General features: G+C 35.6%; 2 protein-coding genes across 7 annotated transcripts; both read left to right on the top strand.

The window, feature by feature from the left end:
* Positions 1 to 1244: 1244 nt before the first annotated feature.
* Positions 1245 to 10324, top strand: LOC103421347 (TMV resistance protein N-like). Of its 4 annotated transcripts, XR_011572931.1 has the most exons (8): positions 1245 to 1792; positions 2649 to 3744; positions 3874 to 4182; positions 4332 to 5258; positions 5375 to 6070; positions 9724 to 9782; positions 9880 to 9956; positions 9997 to 10060. XR_011572931.1 is itself a non-coding variant. In XM_070807733.1 (7 exons), the coding sequence occupies exons 2-6, from the start codon at positions 2743 to 2745 to the stop codon at positions 9757 to 9759; spliced, it is 2970 nt and encodes a 989-aa protein (XP_070663834.1). In that variant the 5' UTR covers positions 1245 to 1792; positions 2649 to 2742; the 3' UTR covers positions 9760 to 9782; positions 9880 to 10324. The 4 variants fall into 4 exon arrangements, 3 of the variants coding, with proteins under 3 accessions (XP_070663834.1, XP_070663843.1, XP_028945626.2); XM_070807733.1 differs by having other exon boundaries at positions 9880 to 10324; XM_070807742.1 differs by lacking the exons at positions 9724 to 9782; positions 9880 to 9956; positions 9997 to 10060 and adding an exon at positions 9173 to 9314.
* Positions 10325 to 12227: 1903 nt separating this feature from the next.
* Positions 12228 to 19510, top strand: LOC103418236 (TMV resistance protein N-like). 3 transcript variants are annotated; one of them, XM_029089781.2, is made up of 8 exons: positions 12228 to 12884; positions 13786 to 14881; positions 15011 to 15319; positions 15469 to 16374; positions 16495 to 17151; positions 18366 to 18575; positions 18645 to 18716; positions 18977 to 19510. In XM_029089781.2, the coding sequence occupies exons 1-6, from the start codon at positions 12391 to 12393 to the stop codon at positions 18414 to 18416; spliced, it is 3513 nt and encodes a 1170-aa protein (XP_028945614.1). In that variant the 5' UTR covers positions 12228 to 12390; the 3' UTR covers positions 18417 to 18575; positions 18645 to 18716; positions 18977 to 19510. The 3 variants fall into 3 exon arrangements, with proteins under 3 accessions (XP_028945614.1, XP_028945608.1, XP_028945612.1); XM_029089775.2 differs by having other exon boundaries at positions 18366 to 18716; XM_029089779.2 differs by having other exon boundaries at positions 18366 to 18716; positions 19023 to 19400.
* The last annotated feature ends 477 nt before the right edge of the window (positions 19511 to 19987 follow it).

Genomic DNA, 19987 nt, shown 5'->3' on the forward strand with positions numbered 1-19987 from the left:
TCAAAAAGGAAAATTAATAGGTTGAAATAAAAATATAAAAAAAGTACAAAAGAAGGAAACGGTGTGAAGAAAGTCCCTCTACAATACGTAATACTTTTGTTACATTTTTGAAAGTCAATTGCATGTTGCCGTGCATTTTAATTTTTGAGTATAGAATACTTGATATATTGTCAATTAATCATCCGTATTTTGTCAATTAGTGTCTGGTACCTATGGATCCTTTAATCTGGACCGTACAACTAACAGTCCTGATTTGATTTGCACATCAATCAATGGTCCAAATTAAAGGATCTATAAGCTCCATAACGAATCCAATTCCTAAAAAATTTGATCGTATAATGAATAATGAATGTACCAAACTCCCACAAAGAAGATCCGGAGAGAATCCTCTTCCTATCATGTCGATATCGTGGAGCAAAAGGTAACAGTCAGCAAACGAAGTTGATAGGATAGGGGTACTGTGATTGATACAAGTGCAAAGACGACGAGGGATAAAGTGATACTTTCGTGCTAGTTCCGAGGACATTTTGGTAACTAAGCCATATTTAGTACTCTTTTTTGGTGTCGTATCATTCTCTCTCTCAAAGATTAATTATAAGAGAACTTTAACAAAAAGCTTCATGTATTATTTATTTTAATAAAAAATTATATTTTTACACTAAAAAGTTAATTATGGTATTATTCACTTTAGTTTTTTTTTTATAGTTAAAACTCAAAGTTTTCAAGTATTTTTTATTAATTTTCCTTAATTATGATTTACAAATAGTAGCTGAAATGGGTCTCTTTTTTCTTTATATGCAATTGTATTTCATTACTTCTTTTGTCTTTTTCTTCAGCACTGAAAAAAAAAAAAGAAAATTGCTTTCATACATCATTTCTCATTTTATCACACTTTTGTTTTGTTGTATTTAGATTGAAATCACTAGCGACAAAAATTGTCCGAATGGAATCGTTTTAGTTGTTCCCGACTAATATAAAAGTCCTAACAAAGACCGACAAGAGCAACGTGGGGCTGGTAAAAAAAAGTTGAGTCAAAATCGCTACCCAGAAAATTGTCCGGAAAGAATCTTTTTATAGCTGTTCCCATCTGTCTAGTTTGATGAATGGAAGTTCCGAGGAAGGTTGCTTTGCTTTAACTTTATCACGTTCACATTGAAGGTGGTAGGAAACTGCTGCTTCACATTGAAGGCAGAAAATCATGCGAAAGGCCTGATATATAACAAGAACGAATTCTTGGTGCAAGTACCAGTCCAGCATCCATACTCAATTCTTTGAAAGGCCCTTACCTAGATTTCTCCAATGAACAATCAACTTGTCTCTTCTTCTTCCTTCAGCAGTCCTCCTTTGTGGAAGTACGATGTCTTTTTGAGCTTTAGAGGAGAGGATACACGAACCAATTTTACAGATCATTTTTACAAGGCGTTGGACGGCAAGGCAATCACCACGTTCATTGATCACCAACTTAAAAGAGGAGAAGGAATATCTCAGGCTCTTCTCGAAGCAATTGATGAGTCGAGAATTTCGATCATTATATTATCTAAAAACTATGCATCTTCAAGATGGTGCTTGGAAGAGCTCGTACGTATCCTTGAATGTAGAAAGTCAAGGAAGCAAATTGTTTTGCCAGTTTTTTACAAAGTGGATCCGTCCGATGTACGAAAGCAAACGAGTAGTTTGGTGACGCGTTTACAGAAAAGTTCAAATTCGAAGACAACAAGGAGAAGATCCTCACATGGAGGAGTGCTCTTACAGACGCAGCAAATTTATCAGGATATACTTTCAAAGAGGGAGAGTACGTATATTTCTTCCCCTTATACTGCCTTTAATCTGAAAAGATGACTTTACCTGAAATTCAATTTTCTTTACATAAAACCCAACCTAGTTTTTGTGCTTGACTAATTAAGCTTAACAAGTTACATTTTATATCTTTTGGTTTCCTAAAATACCCCTAATAACAATTTGATTCTCTAGCATATTTATATCCATTTATTGTGTTAAACCTATTGCAAGTTTAACTGGTCACTAGTACTCATTGTGTTAAATTTCGAATTGGCTGGATTAATTACCCGAGTGTACCCATTTTTTGTTGTTCAAATTTTAAATTTATTAATATTTTTTGGTTTCCTAATTTTGTTTGAAAAATCAATTTACCTACGTTTTTGAAAAATTAACTTACAAATTACTGATTTTGATTAATAATGTACCTATGGTGTTGTTTTATAATTTACCGATTACTAATGATGTTAGGTAAATTAGTACTTTTAGGAAAGAAATGATACATATCCATACAAAACATCTTTTTTCATCCGAACAACAACATAACATTTAAATGCAAAAAAAAAGGTCCATGTCTTATGGAAAGATGTTAGGATTTTACAGAGTAATAAACGGCAATGTGAAATTGTGAATAATGGAATAGGGGTAAATCATTTTTATTAATGGGTCAATTATTATCTTACATGATTCTGTATTTAGTTGCAAGCGGCACATGCTTGACTGTATCAGTGATTATCCATACCTCTGTTTTTTTTCAATCTTTTTTATCTTTTCATTCTCTTCTTCTTTTTACCTTTTTTTCTTTTTTCAAAGAAATATAGCATAAAAAGTTGATTGACTAAATGTGTCAATTTTTTTATATAAACTGGTAGGTATGAAGCTACATTTATCAGTAAGATCGTGGAGGAGATCTTCGTCCCCGTACAACAATGCACGCATTTGAAGGTAGCCAATTACCCAGTTGGAATGGAGTCTTGTGTAGAAAAGGTGAAAGAGCTTTTAGGTGTCAGGGGAAATGATCCGTGTGTGGTTGGGATTTGGGGGTCATTTGGAATCGGCAAGACAACAGTTGCAAAAGCTGTTTATAATGCAATTGCTTATGAGTTTGAAGGTAGTTGTTTCCTGGCAGATGTTCGAGAAACGTCAATACAATACAGAGGCCTACTCCAACTACAAAACACTCTTCTGAGTGAGATTGGTGGTTCAGAGTGGAAAGCTGTCAATCTTCATAGAGGAAACATCCTTATAAAGAAACTGTTGAGGGGAAAGAAGATTCTCTTAATTCTTGATGATGTGGATGATTTTGAGCAGTTAGACAACTTGGTTGAAGTCCATCAGTTAGGTGAGGGTAGCAGAGTGATCATAACCACAAAAAATAAAGGATTGCTGGAATCTTGTAAAGTTGAGCTGATATACAAGGTCCAAAAGTTAGAAGACAACAAAGCTATTGAGCTTTTTAGTTGGAATGCCTTCGGAAAAGAAAAACCTCCAGATGATTATTTGGGACTCGCACGACGTGCAATAGCCTATGCTCAAGGCCTCCCGTTAGCTCTTAATCTTATAGGTTCTCATCTGCGTGGTAAAAATATAGTTCGTTGGCAAGATATTTTGGATAGTTACGATGAAGAACCTCATAGAGGGATTCAAAGAGTACTTCGGAAAAGTTATGATACCTTGGAATATGTCCAACAACAACTTTTCCTAGACATTGCATGCTTCTTCAAGGGTGAAGATAAAGACAAAGTGTTACAGATATTAAAAGGATCAAATCTCAAAGTACGTCAACATTGTATTGATGTTCTCGTTGAGAATGCCATTATAACTATTGAACATAATAGGATTTTGATGCATGACTTGCTAGAACAAATGGGTAAGCATATAGTTTGGGAAGAATCGCCCACTGAACCAGACAAGCGGAGCAGATTGTGGCTTCCTAAAGATGTGTACCGTGTTCTAACTGAAAACAGAGTAAGTAGAATATATGTTCTTGCATTTGATTTAATTGGCATGATTTTGGAAACACAAAAAAAATTAAAATCCTTTTGATTTCTTTGTTATATGATTTGTTTGTTAACACTATTTATTTTTCCATCTTAGGGAACAAAGAAAATTAAAGGCATTGTGGTGAAGTTGCCCGTGCCAGATGTGATACCCTTGAATACAAAAAGCTTTTCCAAGATGGTAAATCTTGAATTTTTTATAATTCGTAATGCACACTTTTCTGAATGCGTTGAGGATTTACCCGACGATTTGAGGTGGATTGAATTCGGTGGGCTTCATTACTGGGGATCCAATATTCTTCAAAAGCATATACTTACATTCAATTTGCAATCCAATTGTCATATCAGAAATCTTGTCACGTTTATTATGCCAAACAGTGACATCAAACAATTGAAGGTGTTTCAGGTATGTATACTTATTATAAATGAATTTGGACAATTACTAATTTAATTGTATATTTTATTTTTGGAAAAAGAAATTTGCCAAAGCTTTTCATTGTTAATTATTCTATTTAAAGTTTGTGATTTTTTTTTCTTTTGATTTTGATTTCACAGAATTTGGCAATGCTTACATCTTTGAATTTAAGTGGTTCCCAATTCTTAGAAAAAATTCCCAACTTATCCGGAAGTCCAAACCTAAAGAAGTTGATTCTAAATGAGTGTAACCGTTTAGTTGAAGTTGATGATTCTGTTGGATTCCTTGATAAACTTAATAGATTAAGTCTTAATGGGTGCTCTAGGCTTGAGAGATTTGCGACGAGACTTAGATTGAGATCCCTTCGTAGACTTACTCTTTATGGTTGTACAAGGCTCAAGAGTTTCCCAGAAATAGAGGCCGAGATGGAATCTCTATATGATTTGGACATATCAAAAAGTGGCATAAGAGAATTGCCTTCATCAATTGCATATCTTACCGGGCTTAAATTTTTGTCGGCAAGTTATTGTGAGAACCTTACAGGTACATCCTTACATCACAGTTATGGGTTGCAACATCTCTACCGTATTGAAATGATTAGATGCCCAAAACTGGTGACATTTGGGAAGTTTTCAACTCGCTTAGACACTTCACATTACAACGGTATCCCATTAGCCATTTTCAACGCATGCAAGCTTTATCTTGTTGAATGCAATTTATCAGAAAGTGATTTCCTTGTGCCTCTTCAATATGAACCATCCAGTCTTCATTGCTGGTCCACATTAATAGAACTTGGTCTGTCGGGAAACAATTTTGTTAGTCTTCCGGAATGCATTAGCAAATTTGTCAACTTGGAAATACTTTGGTTGACTGGTTGCAAGAGGCTTCGGGAAATTCCACATGCCCTTCCACCAAATCTAAGGGAATTATATCTGAATGATTGCACATCATTGGAGAAAATTCCAAAGTTGCCCTCGGGGCTTAGGTGTCTGCAGTTGACTAATTGCTTTGGACTAAGTGGCGATGAGGTGGCAAAGTTGGAAAATAATTTGTTGAACTGGAATCAGGTTCGTCTCTCCTCTCTTAATTTCTCTTGAAATTAAAATATTTAATTTGTTGATACTTGGGAGGGAGAACAGATCATGATTGTTTGTAGTTATTTACGTATTATTCACTATTGCAGGAATTTCTTCGGTGCTCTCAATTGCAAGTTACGTATCCAGGCGATGAAATTCCAAAGCGGTTTAGCTATACCTCTAAACATCTAACAGCCACTAGGATTGAAAGTGTAGGAAAAGGTACAAGGCAACATGATTATGTTGGAGGTGGTGAATTTAGTTTTGAAATTTCTCTAAATTTACAGGAGAGGGAGACGTTATTAGGATTGGCTCTATCTTGTGTTTTTCCACCACAATTGACTGGAGGGATTTGTTATTACTACAATCTTCGTCTTTACATCAACGAAGCAAGTGATTATCAACAATTTAGGTGGATAGTGGAAGGCAAGGAGGCTCATGTGGGGCTAGTGTTAGTGGATTTAGAGAACCAGGGAGAAAGCCCATGTGGGGCTCATGTTAGTGGAGATATTTGTAAAGTTAAAGTTCAATATCCCAACTACTCGAGCATTAAAAGCTGCGGGGTGCAGCCCCTATTGCGCAAAGGAGATGAACGGCTTCCCTCGTCTTTGGAACCAACGAGTAGCCTTGGATCCTCAGATATCGTCAATGATGAATATGATCGGCAACAACAATGGCCTTCCTTATCTTTGAACCCAGCGGATGATCATCCGACACACACACAGATTGATCACAATGTTCCTTCTGATATTGAGGAGGAGCAAGAGCAACCGTCCACCATTTCTGATTTACTAGGAGTTTGGGTACGTACATTTCAGTTTTAGCCATTTTTTTATTATTCTTTATTGTGATATCTTTTTTAAATTAATATAATAATAATTAATTAATTTAAATTAAATAAAGGAAAAAATTTGAACAGTTTGCAATCTGCATAATCAAAGATTTCATATCTTTAGAAACAAAGATTTCATATCTGCAGGTGGTTAGGCCATCTCCAACCGATAGCTGGTCAGAGGGTTCGTTTTAACCATCTGGCCCTCCAAGATTCTTCAAGATATTAATATTTTAATGAACAGTACATGACCATATTTGCCTCCGTCTCCAACCGAGGGTCATAGGGCCAAACATAATTTATTATTTAAAAACTACAACTTAAATTCAAATCCAACGGCTAAGTGACAAATTTAATTTAATGTTGTTTCATGTTACTTAATTTAATTTAATGTTGTATAATGGCTTAGGAAGTTATAGGAAAAAAATAGAATTTAAAAAAAATATGAAACAAATTTTGTGAAATAGAAGTTATAGAAAAAAATGGAGTTTAAAAAAAAATATGAAACAAGTTTTGTGAAATAAAAGTTATAGGAAAAAAAATAGAATTTAAAAAAAATATGAAACAAATTTTGTGAAATAGAAGTTACAGGAAAAAAATGGAATTTAAAAAAAATATGAAATAAATTTTGTGAAATAGAAGTTAAAGGAAAAAATTGAAGTTGTATGAAATTTTTTGTGAAATAGAAGTTATAGGAAAAAATAGAAGTTATAGAAAGTTATAGGAAAAAATAGAAGTTATATGAAAATTTTTGTAAATAAAAAATAATAATAAAAATGTAAAAAAAAATATATATCAAATGAAACCCAACGGCTAGCTGAGTCAGCTAGCCGTTATATTAAAAAAAATTCCAAACTATTAGTGTCGGTTATAATTGACACTAATAGTAAATAAATAAAAAAATTTGCCTATGAATACCTATTACTGTCGGTTATAACCCACAGTATTAAAAAATTCTTCTTTAATGTTGTCGGTTATATCTGACAGCAATAGGGAAACTATAAAAAAAAAAATAGCCAGCCCGGGGCTGGCTGGCCGAAAGCAGCCAGCCCTTTGGCCCTTTGAAATTCCGTGGGGCCCTCCCAGATTCCAGAGCCCTCGGTTGGAGACGGTTTTAGGGCTATTTTCGGCCCTCTGGCCCTCTGGACCCTTCGGTTGGAGATGGCCTTAGTTCTTAGAAAAACAGAAACCACATTTGTGTCTTGATGTACCTTTTACTGATAAAATCAAATTCTAATTAATCAAAACAAACAATTATGGAAGGAAAATATACAAGGGGAAATGAGATTATAAGTACAAAATTCAAGATTAATTACCTAAAAACTTGGTTTTGTTCGTATAAGTACAAAATTTCTACACGAAGATCAAAGAACTACATCGTTTGGATGAACATGTAAACCACATGCTTCTCTCTCTGTTAATTAAGTTTACACGCAGAGATGGAAGTCTTGTAGGACTACTGTTTAATCAAGAGTCCCAGGTTTGCAACTATTTTTTTATTAGCATTTACTTCTGCTTTTTTAATTAATGAATAGGTGGAAATTTGATTCGGTGTTGATTATAAGATTTAGTAGAATTTTAATATCAAGAGGAGATAACAATGTAGAAAACATAGCCCCTTGAATCAACTTGATTGATCTCGACCCTCATGATCTCACGGGTCTCGGCCTGCTTCGGTTGTTTAAATTTCTGGTGTAAGCCAAGAAAGTGAACTCATTAATGTTGCTGCTCTAGTTAGTCAGCCTGCTTTTTCTGACAAGCCTGCGGTCTCTTTATGTTCCACCATGGGAAGCTGGGAGTGAAGCGTGCATTAGTTGTTGGAATTGGACTTCAAATTCTTCAACAGGTTTGGTAGAAAAAGTTAAAAGGAAAATTTTATTTAAAACCATGTAACTTTTTTTCTACACTCCTCAGGTGTATGAGCAGGCCCGCGTCGCCATTCTTCTATCTAACATAGGGTTGAATCCAACATTTGCATCTCTCTTCGTAAGTGCCATTACAATTGTCTTAATGGATATAGCTGGCAGAAGATAATTTCGAACACCTTCGGTTTCCTAGAACCGATTACTAACTTTTAATCAAAATTATAACTAGGGTAAATTATCCAAACGATAAAATAAAGTTTAGTGTCACTCCATTTCCATTTTAGACTAAAAGTTTGTAACCGGTTCTATCTATATGCATATTTGCAAAAAATAAGCTTTCCTTTTTGCCTTTCTTGGTATGCCGGTCGCTGCTGCTCTCCACATTACATTGTCCCTCACTCTTCTTGTAGTTGCCAACATTGTCAACTTGGGAACTGTTCTGAATGCAACAATTTCCACCGCCGTGCCTGCTGCTTCGTCATGGCATTTGGAGTAACCCCGAACATTCTCTGCGCTGAGATCATCCCTACGAGCATCCACGACCTCTGCATTGCCATCTGAGCCCTCACATTCTGGATTGGAGACATCATCATCACTTACGCATTTCCTGTCATGCTCTTCTCCGTTGGATTTGCTGGCATCTTGGGAATCTATGTTGTCCGGTGCATTGTTCCTGGATATTTGTTTACTTGAAGGTGCCTGAAACTAAAGACATGCCTCTTGAAGTTAGCTGCTGCTGATGCATCTGTTGGATTCCAATGATAACTGATTTGATTGTTCAGAGGATTTGAAAGTTTGGTTTGGCTTTAGACTGGGATTACGAGGACAGGATTTGAGTTGGAAAAAGTGCTGATGACTGGATTGCATTTTTAGAAAGTGATTTTGTAATCATCACTATCCCTCACTTAATTCTGCACCAGTATCTTTGGTACCAAAAAATCAATTCTCTTGGGTCATAAGCTCATAAGTGACATGTTTTGTTCGACTATTTGCCTCACTTAATATTAATTTGACCTGCCTACTTTAACTATTTATTTATACAAATATTTGTACTATCTTTCTAATAGAGATAAGACGTATATATATTTGCGAGCCGTACTTCTATTAGAAAAATTATATGTAAATAGATGATAAATGTAGCATTACTATTTTTATAATATGTTTTAAAATTTTGAAAAAAAAAAAAAAGGAACTGTTTTTAACTGCAGGCCTAAAGCAGAGCCCTGTTGCCGCCTAGCAATAGAAAAGTCTTCACCAAATTGAGTTAGAAGAATTAGGGTTTTAGAGCTCCAAAGATCCAAACTTTATCAGTCTCTCCGAAAGTAATTAGAGAAATGGAAACCCAATCAAAGGACGGAGACTCTCTGGAGAAGCGGCCCGGCATCTTCTTCCTCGGCTCCCCCGGCGTCGTCGAACGCTCTCTCATTTCCCGTATGCTCTCTATCTTTCTCTCTCCTTTGGTCGATGCTAAATTCATGACCTCTTGATTTCTAGGCTTACTGGATTTGAATTTTTGACGATGCTTCTGATTATTCATCGTCATCTCAGCTGGTAGTTGATGGGTATGTAAAATTTGAATTTTGGGATCAAAGAATTCAACTCTTAGAAATTTTGGGAACAAACAATTCGTTTTGAATTCTTTTGAAATGTGTATTTTGATGATTTTTGTTGTAAAGAAATAGATGGAATATCTCTACAAATTACTACACAGCTGGTGTTTTGGTATGGATGGCTCATCTCCATGACGAATTTTTTGCAGAGGCCCTCCCAATGTATGAGCAGTTGGCTGCCTTGATCTTGGTTTTCGACACAACTGAGGTTTTGGTCTCTTGCCACTCACTCTTTGTCACTTTGTTTACTTGTTTATCATGATTTTCAATGTGTCTTATATCAATTTGCTCTCATTATGCTGCAGTTGTCGTCTCTGTCTGCGCTTAAGAAATGGGTATCTCAAACTGATCTTCAAAAGTTCGATATACTAGTATGCGTAGGGAATAAGGTTGATCGTGTTCCGGGTCACCCGGTTCATGCCGAATATAGAAGACGACTGCAGAAGCTTGGAGACCCGTTTGCTGATGCCGGTCCAGGGTTCACTGCGTAGGGAATCTCCGAGACTGAAGGAAGCAGGTTTATTGGGGGATGACGAACCATTTTGGGAGGCAAGGCACACATGTTTGGAATGGTGCACTGAGCATAACATTGAGTTCGTCGAAGGTTGTGCTTCAAATGCTGATTTTGACAGATGTAAGGTAGCCCTTCTTTCTGACTTGTAGTTTATGGCAAGTTTTATACGAACGTGAAAAATAAAAAGTATGCTGCTCGAGGGTAGAAACGTCGTGCAATTAGGATGATTGAAGATAGATCGAAGGTAGCCCTTCTTTTTGGCTGTTCCGATCACATCCTTCTTGGGTAAACTAAAAGAGAATTGACGGTAGAAATGAATGCACTTTGGTATGTGTTGAATCTTTATCGATCCCTCTTTTTTTAATGTTTAACAATTGAACTCATTAATATTAAAATAGATAAAAATGATAAAAAGAGTACGAACAAAAAAAATCTTAAATGCTTTTGTTGCAGTCTTTCAAGTTAATTGTGTATTTTCATGCATTTTAACCTTTGTATGTACATAATTGATTTGTCATACGGTCATAGTAGCTTGACATCGTTTATGTGTCATGGGGTGAAAAGAACATGTGCTTCAATAACAAACAAAAAAAAAATGAAAATTGTTTGAAATTTTTGAGTTTTCATGATAAGGACAAAATAAAGGATAAAGTGAATAGTATCAAGATTGACTTTTTAGTATAAATTATTTTCTCATTTGTGATAGAAAAAATCACCTTAAATGACTCACCTTTCTTCATGTATGTGACATTATTTATATGGTTCAAAATGACACAAACCGGATATAAATAATGTGGGGGTGTGGTTAAGGAAAAAATGCATTATTACTTTGGTAACTTAGAAACCACCTATTGTTGGTGAAACCAGAATTTTCCTAACATTTACTCACTGATGTTATCGTTTTGTAAAAAAATAAAGATAAACTCTGCACCTCCATCCTTTTTTCAACGCACTGCATATTCCTCTGCTTTTCTCTTGTTTTTATTTTTTTATTTTTTTTCTCGTTACGAAAATGAAAATTATCCAAAAAGAATGGTATTAGCTATTCCCCATCCTAAATGGAAGCGTGAAGGGATGAGATAGGGAATGGGACCCTGACAAAGACTGATAATAGTATTAGTAATTAGTCTTCGGTAGTTCAAAGACGACCGTGGAACCAAGTTTGAATGCACACCTCCCTTTTTTTTTTATTCTTGAATTAAAAAAATCAAAAAGGAAAATTAATAGGTTGAAATAAAAATAAAAATTAAGTACAAAAGAAGGAAACGGTGTGAAGAAAGTCACTCTACAATACGTAATACTTTTGTTACATTTTTGAAAGTCAATTGCATGTTGCCGTGCATTTTAATTTTTGAGTATAGAATACTTGATATATTGTCAATTAATCATCTGTATTTTGTCAATTAGTGTTTGGAGCCTATGGATCCTTTAATTTGAGACGTACAAATTGAATTCAACCGTCTTCATTAATTCATTTTCCTGACCCATCGCACACAACTAACGGTCTTGATTTGATTTGCACATCAATCAACGGTCCAAATTAAAGGATCTATAGGCTCCAGACATTAACATCCAAAACGGATCCAATTCCTAAAAAAATTGATCGCGTACCAAACTCCCACAAAGAGGATCCGGATCCTCTTCCTATCATGTTGATATCGTGGAGCAAAAGGTAATAGTCAGCAAACGAAGTTGATAGGATAGGGGTACTGTGATTGATACAAGTGAAGACGACGAGGGATAAAGTGATACTTTCGTGCTAGTTCCGAGGACATTTTGGTAACTAAGCCTTTATATTTACTACTCGATTTGATTTATAATTAATACTCTTTTTGGGTGTCGTATCGTTCTCTCTCTCAAACACTAATTACAATTTGCAGCTCGTAGCTGAAATGGGGTCCCTTTTTTCTTTATATGCAATTGTATTTCATTACTTCTCTTGTATTTTTCCTCAGCACTGAAAAAAAAAAGGGAAAATTGTTTTCATACAAAAATTGTCCGAAAGGAATCGTTTTAGCTGTTCCCATCTGTCTAATATAAAAGTCCTAACAAAGACTGACAATAGTAACCTGGGGCTGGTAAAAAAAAGTTGTGTCAAAATCGCTACCCAGAAAATTGTCCGGAAGGAATCTTTTTATCACGTTCACATTGAAGGTGGTAGGAAACTGCTGCTTCCTACATGGGCAGAAAATCATGCGAAAGGCCTGATATATACGACAAGAGCGAATTCTTGGTGCGAGTACCAGTCCAGCATCCATACTCAATTCTTTGAAAGGCTCTTCCATTTACCTGGATTTCTCCAATGAACAATCAACTTGTCTCTTCTTCTTCCTTCAGCAGTCCTCCTTCGTGGGAGTACGATGTCTTTTTGAGCTTTAGAGGAGAGGATACACGAACCAATTTTACAGATCACTTTTACAAGGCGTTGGACGACAAGGCAATCACCACGTTCATTGATCACCAGCTTAAAAGAGGAGAAGAAATATTTCCGGCTCTTCTCGAAGCAATTGAAGAGTCGAGAATTTCGATCATTGTATTCTCTGAAAACTATGCATCGTCAAGATGGTGCTTGGATGAGCTTGTACATATCCTTGAATGTAGAAAGTCAAGGAAGCAAATTGTTTTGCCAGTTTTTTACAAAGTGGATCCGTCCGATGTACGAAAGCAAACGAGTAGTTTTGGTGACGCGTTTACAGAAAAGTTCAAATTTGAAGACAACAAGGAGAAGATCCTCACATGGAGGAGTGCTCTTACAGATGCAGCAAGTTTGTCAGGATATACTTTCAAAGAGGGAGAGTACGTATATTTCTTTCCCTTATACTGCCTTTAATCTGAAAAGATGATTTCATCTGAAATTCAATTTTCTTTACGTAAAACCCAACCTAGTTTTTGTGCTTGACTAATTAAGCTTAACAAGTTAGATTTTATATCTTTCGGTTTCCTAAAATACCCCTAATAACAATTTGATTCTCTTGCATATTTATATCCATTTATTGTGTTAAACCTATTGCAAGTTAAATGGTCATTATTAATTGTGTTAAATTTCGAATTGGCTGGATTAATTACCCGAGTGTACCCATTTTTTGTTGTTCAAATTTTAAATTTATTAATATTTTTTGGTTTCCTAATTTTGTTTGAAAAATCAATTTACCTACGTTTTTGAAAAATTAATTTACATATTACTTATTTTGATTAATAATGTACCTGTGGTGTTGTTTTATAATTTACCGATTACTAATGATGTTAGGTAAATTAGTACTTTTATGAAAGAAATGATACATATCCATCCAAAACATCTTTTTTCATCCGAACAACAACATAACATTTAAATGCAAAAAAAAGGTCCATGTCTTATTATTATTATTTTAACAAAAGGAAATAAAAAACAGTCAATGTCCTAAGTATGGAAAGATGTTAGGATTTTACAGAGTAATAAACGGCAATGTGAAATTGTGAATAATGAAATAGGGGTAAATCATTTTTATTAATGGGTCAATTATTATCTTACATGATTCTGTATTTAGTTGCAAGCGGCTCATGCTTGACTGCATCAGTGATTATCCATACCTCTGTTTTTTTTCAATCTTTTTTATCTATTCATTCTCTTCTTCTTTTTACCTTTTTTTCTTTTTTCAAAGAAATATAGCAGAAAAAGTTGATTAGCTAAATGTGTCAATTTTGTTATATAAACTGGTAGGTATGAAGCTACATTTATCAGTAAGATCGTGGAGGAGATCTTCGTCCCCGTACAACAATGCACGCATTTGAAGGTAGCCAATTACCCAGTTGGAATGGAGTCTTGTGTAGAAAAGGTGAAAGAGCTTTTAGGTGTCAGTGGAAATGATCCGTGTGTGGTTGGGATTTGGGGGTCATCTGGAATCGGCAAGACAACAGTTGCAAAAGCTGTTTATAATGCAATTGCTTATGAGTTTGAAGGTAGTTGTTTCCTGGCAGATGTTCGAGAAACGTCAATACAATACGGAGGCCTACTCCAACTACAAAACACTCTTCTGAGTGAGATTGGTGGTTCAGAGTGGAAAGCTGTCAATCTTCATAGAGGAAACATTCTTATAAAGAAACTGTTGAGGGGAAAGAAGATTCTCTTAATTCTTGATGATGTGGATGATTTTGAGCAGTTAGACAACTTGGTTGAAGTCCATCAGTTAGGTGAGGGTAGCAGAGTGATCATAACCACAAAAAATAAAGGATTGCTAGAATCTTGTAAAGTTGAGCTGATATACAAGGTCCAAAAGTTAGAAGACAACAAAGCTATTGAGCTTTTTAGTTGGAATGCCTTCGGAAAAGAAAAACCTCCAGATGTTTATTTGGGACTCGCACGACGTGCAATAGCCTATGCTCAAGGCCTCCCGTTAGCTCTTAATCTTATAGGTTCTCATTTGCGTGGTAAAAATATAGTTCGTTGGCAAGATATTTTGGATAGTTACAATGAAGAACCTCATAGAGGGATTCAAAGAGTACTTCGGAAAAGTTATGATACCTTGGAATATGTCCAACAACAACTTTTCCTAGACATTGCATGCTTCTTCAAGGGTGAAGTTAAAGACAAAGTGTTACAGATATTAAAAGGATCAAACCTCAAAGTACGTCAACATTGTATTGATGTTCTCGTTGAGAATGCCATTATAACTATTGAAGATAATAGGATTTTGATGCATGACTTGCTAGAACAAATGGGTAAGCATATAGTTTGGGAAGAATCGCCCACTGAACCAGGCGAGCGGAGCAGATTGTGGCTTCCTAAAGATGTGTACCGTGTTCTAACTAAAAACAGAGTAAGTAGAATATATGTTCTTGCATTTGATTTAATTGGCATGATTTTGGAAACACAAAAAAAATTAAAATCCTTTTGATTTCTTTGTTATATGATTTGTTTGTTAACACTATTTATTTTTCCATCTTAGGGAACAAAGAAAATTAAAGGCATTGTGGTGAAGTTGCCCGTGCCAGATGTGATACCCTTGAATACAAAAAGCTTTTCCAAGATGGTAAATCTTGAAATTTTTATAATTCGTAATGCACACTTTTCTGGATGCGTTGAGTATTTACCCGACGATTTGAGGTGGATTGAATTCGGTGGGCTTCATTACTGGAGATCCAATATTCTTCAAAAGCATATACTTACATTCAATTTGCAATCCAATTGTCATCTAAGGAATTTTGTCACGTTTATTATGCCAAACAGTGACATCAGACAATTGAAGGTATTTCAGGTATGTATATGTATTATAAATTAATTTGGACAATTACTAATTTAATTGTATATCTTATTTTTGGAAAACGAAATTTGCCAAAGCTTTTCATCATTAATTATTCTATTTAAAGTTTGTGATTTTTGTTTCATTTGATTTTGATTTCACAGAATTTGGCAAACCTTACATCTTTGAATTTAAGTGGTTCCGAATTCTTAGAAAAAATTCCCAACTTATCCGGAAGTCCAAACCTAAGGGAGTTGATTCTAGATGAGTGTAAACGTTTAGTTGAAGTTGATGATTCTGTTGGATTCCTTGATAAACTTGTTACATTAAGTCTTGTTGGGTGCTCTAGGCTTGAGAGATTTGCGAGGAGACTTAGATTGAGATCCCTTCAAAGACTTTATTTTGGTGGTTGTACAAGGCTCAAGAGTTTCCCAGAAATAGAGGTCGAGATGGAATCCCTACGGGTTTTGAACATAACAAAAAGTGGCATAAGAGAATTGCCTTCATCAATTGCATATCTTACTGGGCTTAAGCACTTGTGGGCAATGGGTTGTGAGAACCTTACAGGTACATCATTACATCACATTTATGGGTTGCAACGTCTCCATTATATTGAAATGAGTCGATGCCCAAAACTGGTGACATTTGGGAAGTTTTCAACTTGCTTAGATACTTCACATGACAACGGTATCCCATTAGCCCTTCCCAACGTAGGCTATCTTTTTCTTAATGGATGCAATTTATCAGAAAGTGATTTCCACGTGCCTTTTCATTGCTTGTCCAAATCAATAAGAGTTTATATGGGGGGAAACAATTTTGTTAGTCTACCTGAATGCATTAGCAAATTTGTTAACTTGGAAGCACTTTGTTTGACTGGTTGCAAGAGGCTTCGGGAAATTCCACATGCCCTTCCACCAAATCTAAGAGATTTATATCTGGATTATTGCACATCATTGGAGAAAATTCCAAAGTTGCCCTCGAGGCTTAGGTGTCTGGAGTTGACTAATTGCTTTAGAATAAGTGGTGATGAGGTGGCAAAGTTGGAAAATAATTTGTTGAACTTGAATCAGGTTCGTCTCTCCCCTCTTAATTTCTCTTGAAATTAAAATATATAATTTGTTGATACTTGGGAGGGAGAACAGATCACGATTGTTTGTAATTAGTTATTTACATATTATTCACTATTGCAGGAATCTCATCGGTGCTCTCAATTGCAAGTTACATATCCAGGCGATGAAATTCCAAAACGGTTCAGCTATACCTCTAAACATCTAACAGCCACTAGGATTGAAGGTGGAATATATAATGCATGGCAACAAGCATATGTTGGAGGTAGTGAATTTAGTTTTGAAATTCCTCTAAATTTACAGGAGAGGGAGATGTTATTAGGATTGGCTCTATCTTGTGTTTTTCCACCACTGCCTTTATCAGAATTGGGATATCGTTACGTTATTCGTATTCTCATCAACAAAGCAAGTGATTATAAAGAATTTGAGTTGGATGGGAAATTCATGGAGAAAGCTCATGTGGGGCTCATGTTAGTGGATTTAGAAAAGAAGCAGGGAGATATTTGTAAAGTTAAAATTCAATTCCCCGAAGGGGCAGGCATTAAAATCTGCGGGGTGCACCCCTTATTCCGCAAAGAAGATGAACGACTTCCCTTGTCTTTGGGACCAACGAGTAGTCTTGGATCCTCAGATATCATCGATGATGAATATGATTGGCAACAACAATGGCCTTCCTTATCTTCGAACCCAGCGGATGATCATCCCAAACGCACGCAAATTGATCACAATGTTCTTTCTGATATTGAGGAGGAGCAAGAGCAACCGTCCATAGTTTCTTGGGTACGTACATTTCAGTTTTAGCGATTTTTTTATTATTCTTTATTGTGATATCTTTTTTAAATTAATATAATAAAAATTAATTAATTTAAATTAAATACAGGAAAAAATTTGAACAATTTTCAATCTGCATAATCAATGATTTCATATCTTTAGAAACAAAGATTTCATATCTGTAGGTGGTTAGGCCATCTCCAATCGGGTCCAGAGAATCAGAAGGCCGAAAATAACCCGAAAACCATCTCTAATCGAGGACTAGGCCAGAGGGCCAACCAGCTGGCCATCTTCAACCAGCCAACCAGCCCACTTGCTAGCCCATTTTGTCTTCTTTTTTTTGTTTTTTCAGCCCACTTTAGGTTTAAGGATTAGGAATTTTTTTTGTCCCAGTTCTTTTTTTTTTTTTTTAACATCCCAATTTTTTTTGGACGATTTTTTTGTTTAAATTTCTAATTTTTTTCCTACACCATTTCTCACATATTTTTCATCATTCCATACTATCTTATCTTATTTTATTTTAATTCTTCACATTCCATACTATAGCCCTTTGGCCCTTGGTTGGAGATGGTTTTTTTGTGACATGACTAAAACGAGCTCTCTGGTCCTTTGGCCTCTGGTTGGAGATGAAGGCAAATATGGTCATGTACTGTTCATTAAAATATTAATATCTTGGAAGGCCAGAGGGCTAAAACGAGCCCTCTGGCCAACCTTCGGTTGGAGATGACCTTAGTTATTAGAAAAACATAAACCACATTTGTATCTTGAAGTACCTTTCACTGATAAAATCAAATTCTAATTAATCAAAACAAACAATTATGGAAGGAAAATATACAAGGAGAAATGAGATTCTAAGTACAAAATTCAAGATTAATTACCTAAAAACTTGGTTTTGTTCATATAAGTACAAAATTTCTACACGAAGATCAAAGAACTACATTGTTTGGATGAACATGTAAACCACATGCTTCTCTCTCTGTTAATCAAGTTTACACGCAGAGATGGAAGACTTGTAGGACTACTGTTTAATCAAGAGTCAAGGTTTGCAACTATTTTTTTATTAGCATTTACTTCTGCTTTTTCAATGAATGAATAGGTGGAAAATTTGATTTGGTGTTGATTAATAAGATTTAGTAGAATTTTAATATCAAGAGGAGATAACAATGTAAAAAACATAGCCGCTTGAATCAACTTGATTGATCTCGACCCTCATAATCTCACAGGTCTCGGCCTGCGTCGGTTGTTTAAATTTCTGGTGTAAGCCAAGAAAGTGAACTCATTATACTGCTGCTCTAGTTACTAGTTAGTCAGCCTACTGTTTCTGCCAAGGAACCGATAAGTCTGCGCTCTCTTTGTGTTCCACCATCGGAAGCTGGGAGTGAAGCGTGCTGCGTGCATTAGTTGTTGGAATTGGACTTCAAATTCTTCAACAGGTTTGGTAGAAAAAGTTAAAAAGGGAAATTTTATTTAAACCCATGTAACTTTTTTTCTGCACTCCTCAGGTGTATGAGCAGGCCGGCGTCGCCGTTCTTCTATCTAACATAGGGTTGAATCCGACATCTGCTTCTCTCTTCGTAAGTGTCATTACAACTTTCTTAATGGATATAACTGGCAGAAGATAATTTCGAACACATTCGGTTTCCTAGAACCAATTACTAACTTTTAATCAAAATTATAATTAGGGTACACTATACAAACGATAAATTACAGTTTAGTGTCCCTTATGGTTTATTTAGTGTCCCTCCAGTTTCAATTTAGACTAAAAATTTGTAACCGATTTTATCTGCATATTTGCGGAAAATAAGCTTTCCTTTTTGCCTTTCTTGGTATGCAGGTCGCTGCTGCTCTCCACATTATATTGTCCCTCACTCTTCTTGTAGTTGCCAACATTGTCAACTTGGGAACTGTTCTGAATGCAACAATCTCCACCGCCGTGCTTGCTGCTTTGTCATGGCATTTGGAGTAACCCCGAACATTCTCTGCGCATAGATCATCCCAACGAGCATCGGAGCATCCACGGCCTCTGCATTGCCATCTGTGCCCTCACATTCTGGATTGGAGACATCATCATCACTTACGCATTTCCTGTCATGCTCTCCTCCGTTGGATTTGCTGGCATCTTGGGAATCTATGTTGTCGGGTGCATCGTTCCTGGATATTTGTTTACTTGAAGGTGCCTGAAACTAAAGGCATGCCTCTTGAAGTTAGCTGCTGCTGATGCATGTGTTGGATTCCAATGATGACTGATTTGATTGTTTAGGGGGTTTGAAAGTTTGGTTTGGCTTTAGAGCATCTCTAAAGGAGATGTCAAAAGATAAATTTTAAATGTTAATTTGATGGTTGACGTGACAATGTCAGATTTTCTCTACTTCCCACCGATATGTTTTTTTGTTATAAATGATGTTTGTAGGACCCATATTAAAAAAAATCAATTAAAATATATTTCGAAGATCTATAATTGGTGCATTAATGGGATCCACATAATAAAATAATAAAAAATGATTTGACATCACATTTTCTCATATGTTAAATTTGACATAGGAAAACTCATATGTCAATCCACATAAGATTGATATATAGGTTGGAGCTTACTTTTACTTCAAGTTTGATTACATGATATTTCACTTAAGATTTGACATCTCATTTGGAGATAGTCTTAGACTGAGATTATGAGGACATGATTTGAGTTGGAAAAAGTGCTGATGACTGGATTGCATTTTTAGAAAGTGATTTTGTAATCATCACTATCCCTCAGGTATCGTTTGGTATGCAGACAGGACGGAACGGAATAGGACTAGACGGGACAGGACGGGATGGAACAAAGAGGGAGCAAAGATGTCATTGG

Source organism: Malus domestica, chromosome 02 (genome assembly GCF_042453785.1).
Source record: "Malus domestica chromosome 02, GDT2T_hap1".
Taxonomy (NCBI): Eukaryota; Viridiplantae; Streptophyta; class Magnoliopsida; order Rosales; family Rosaceae; genus Malus; species Malus domestica.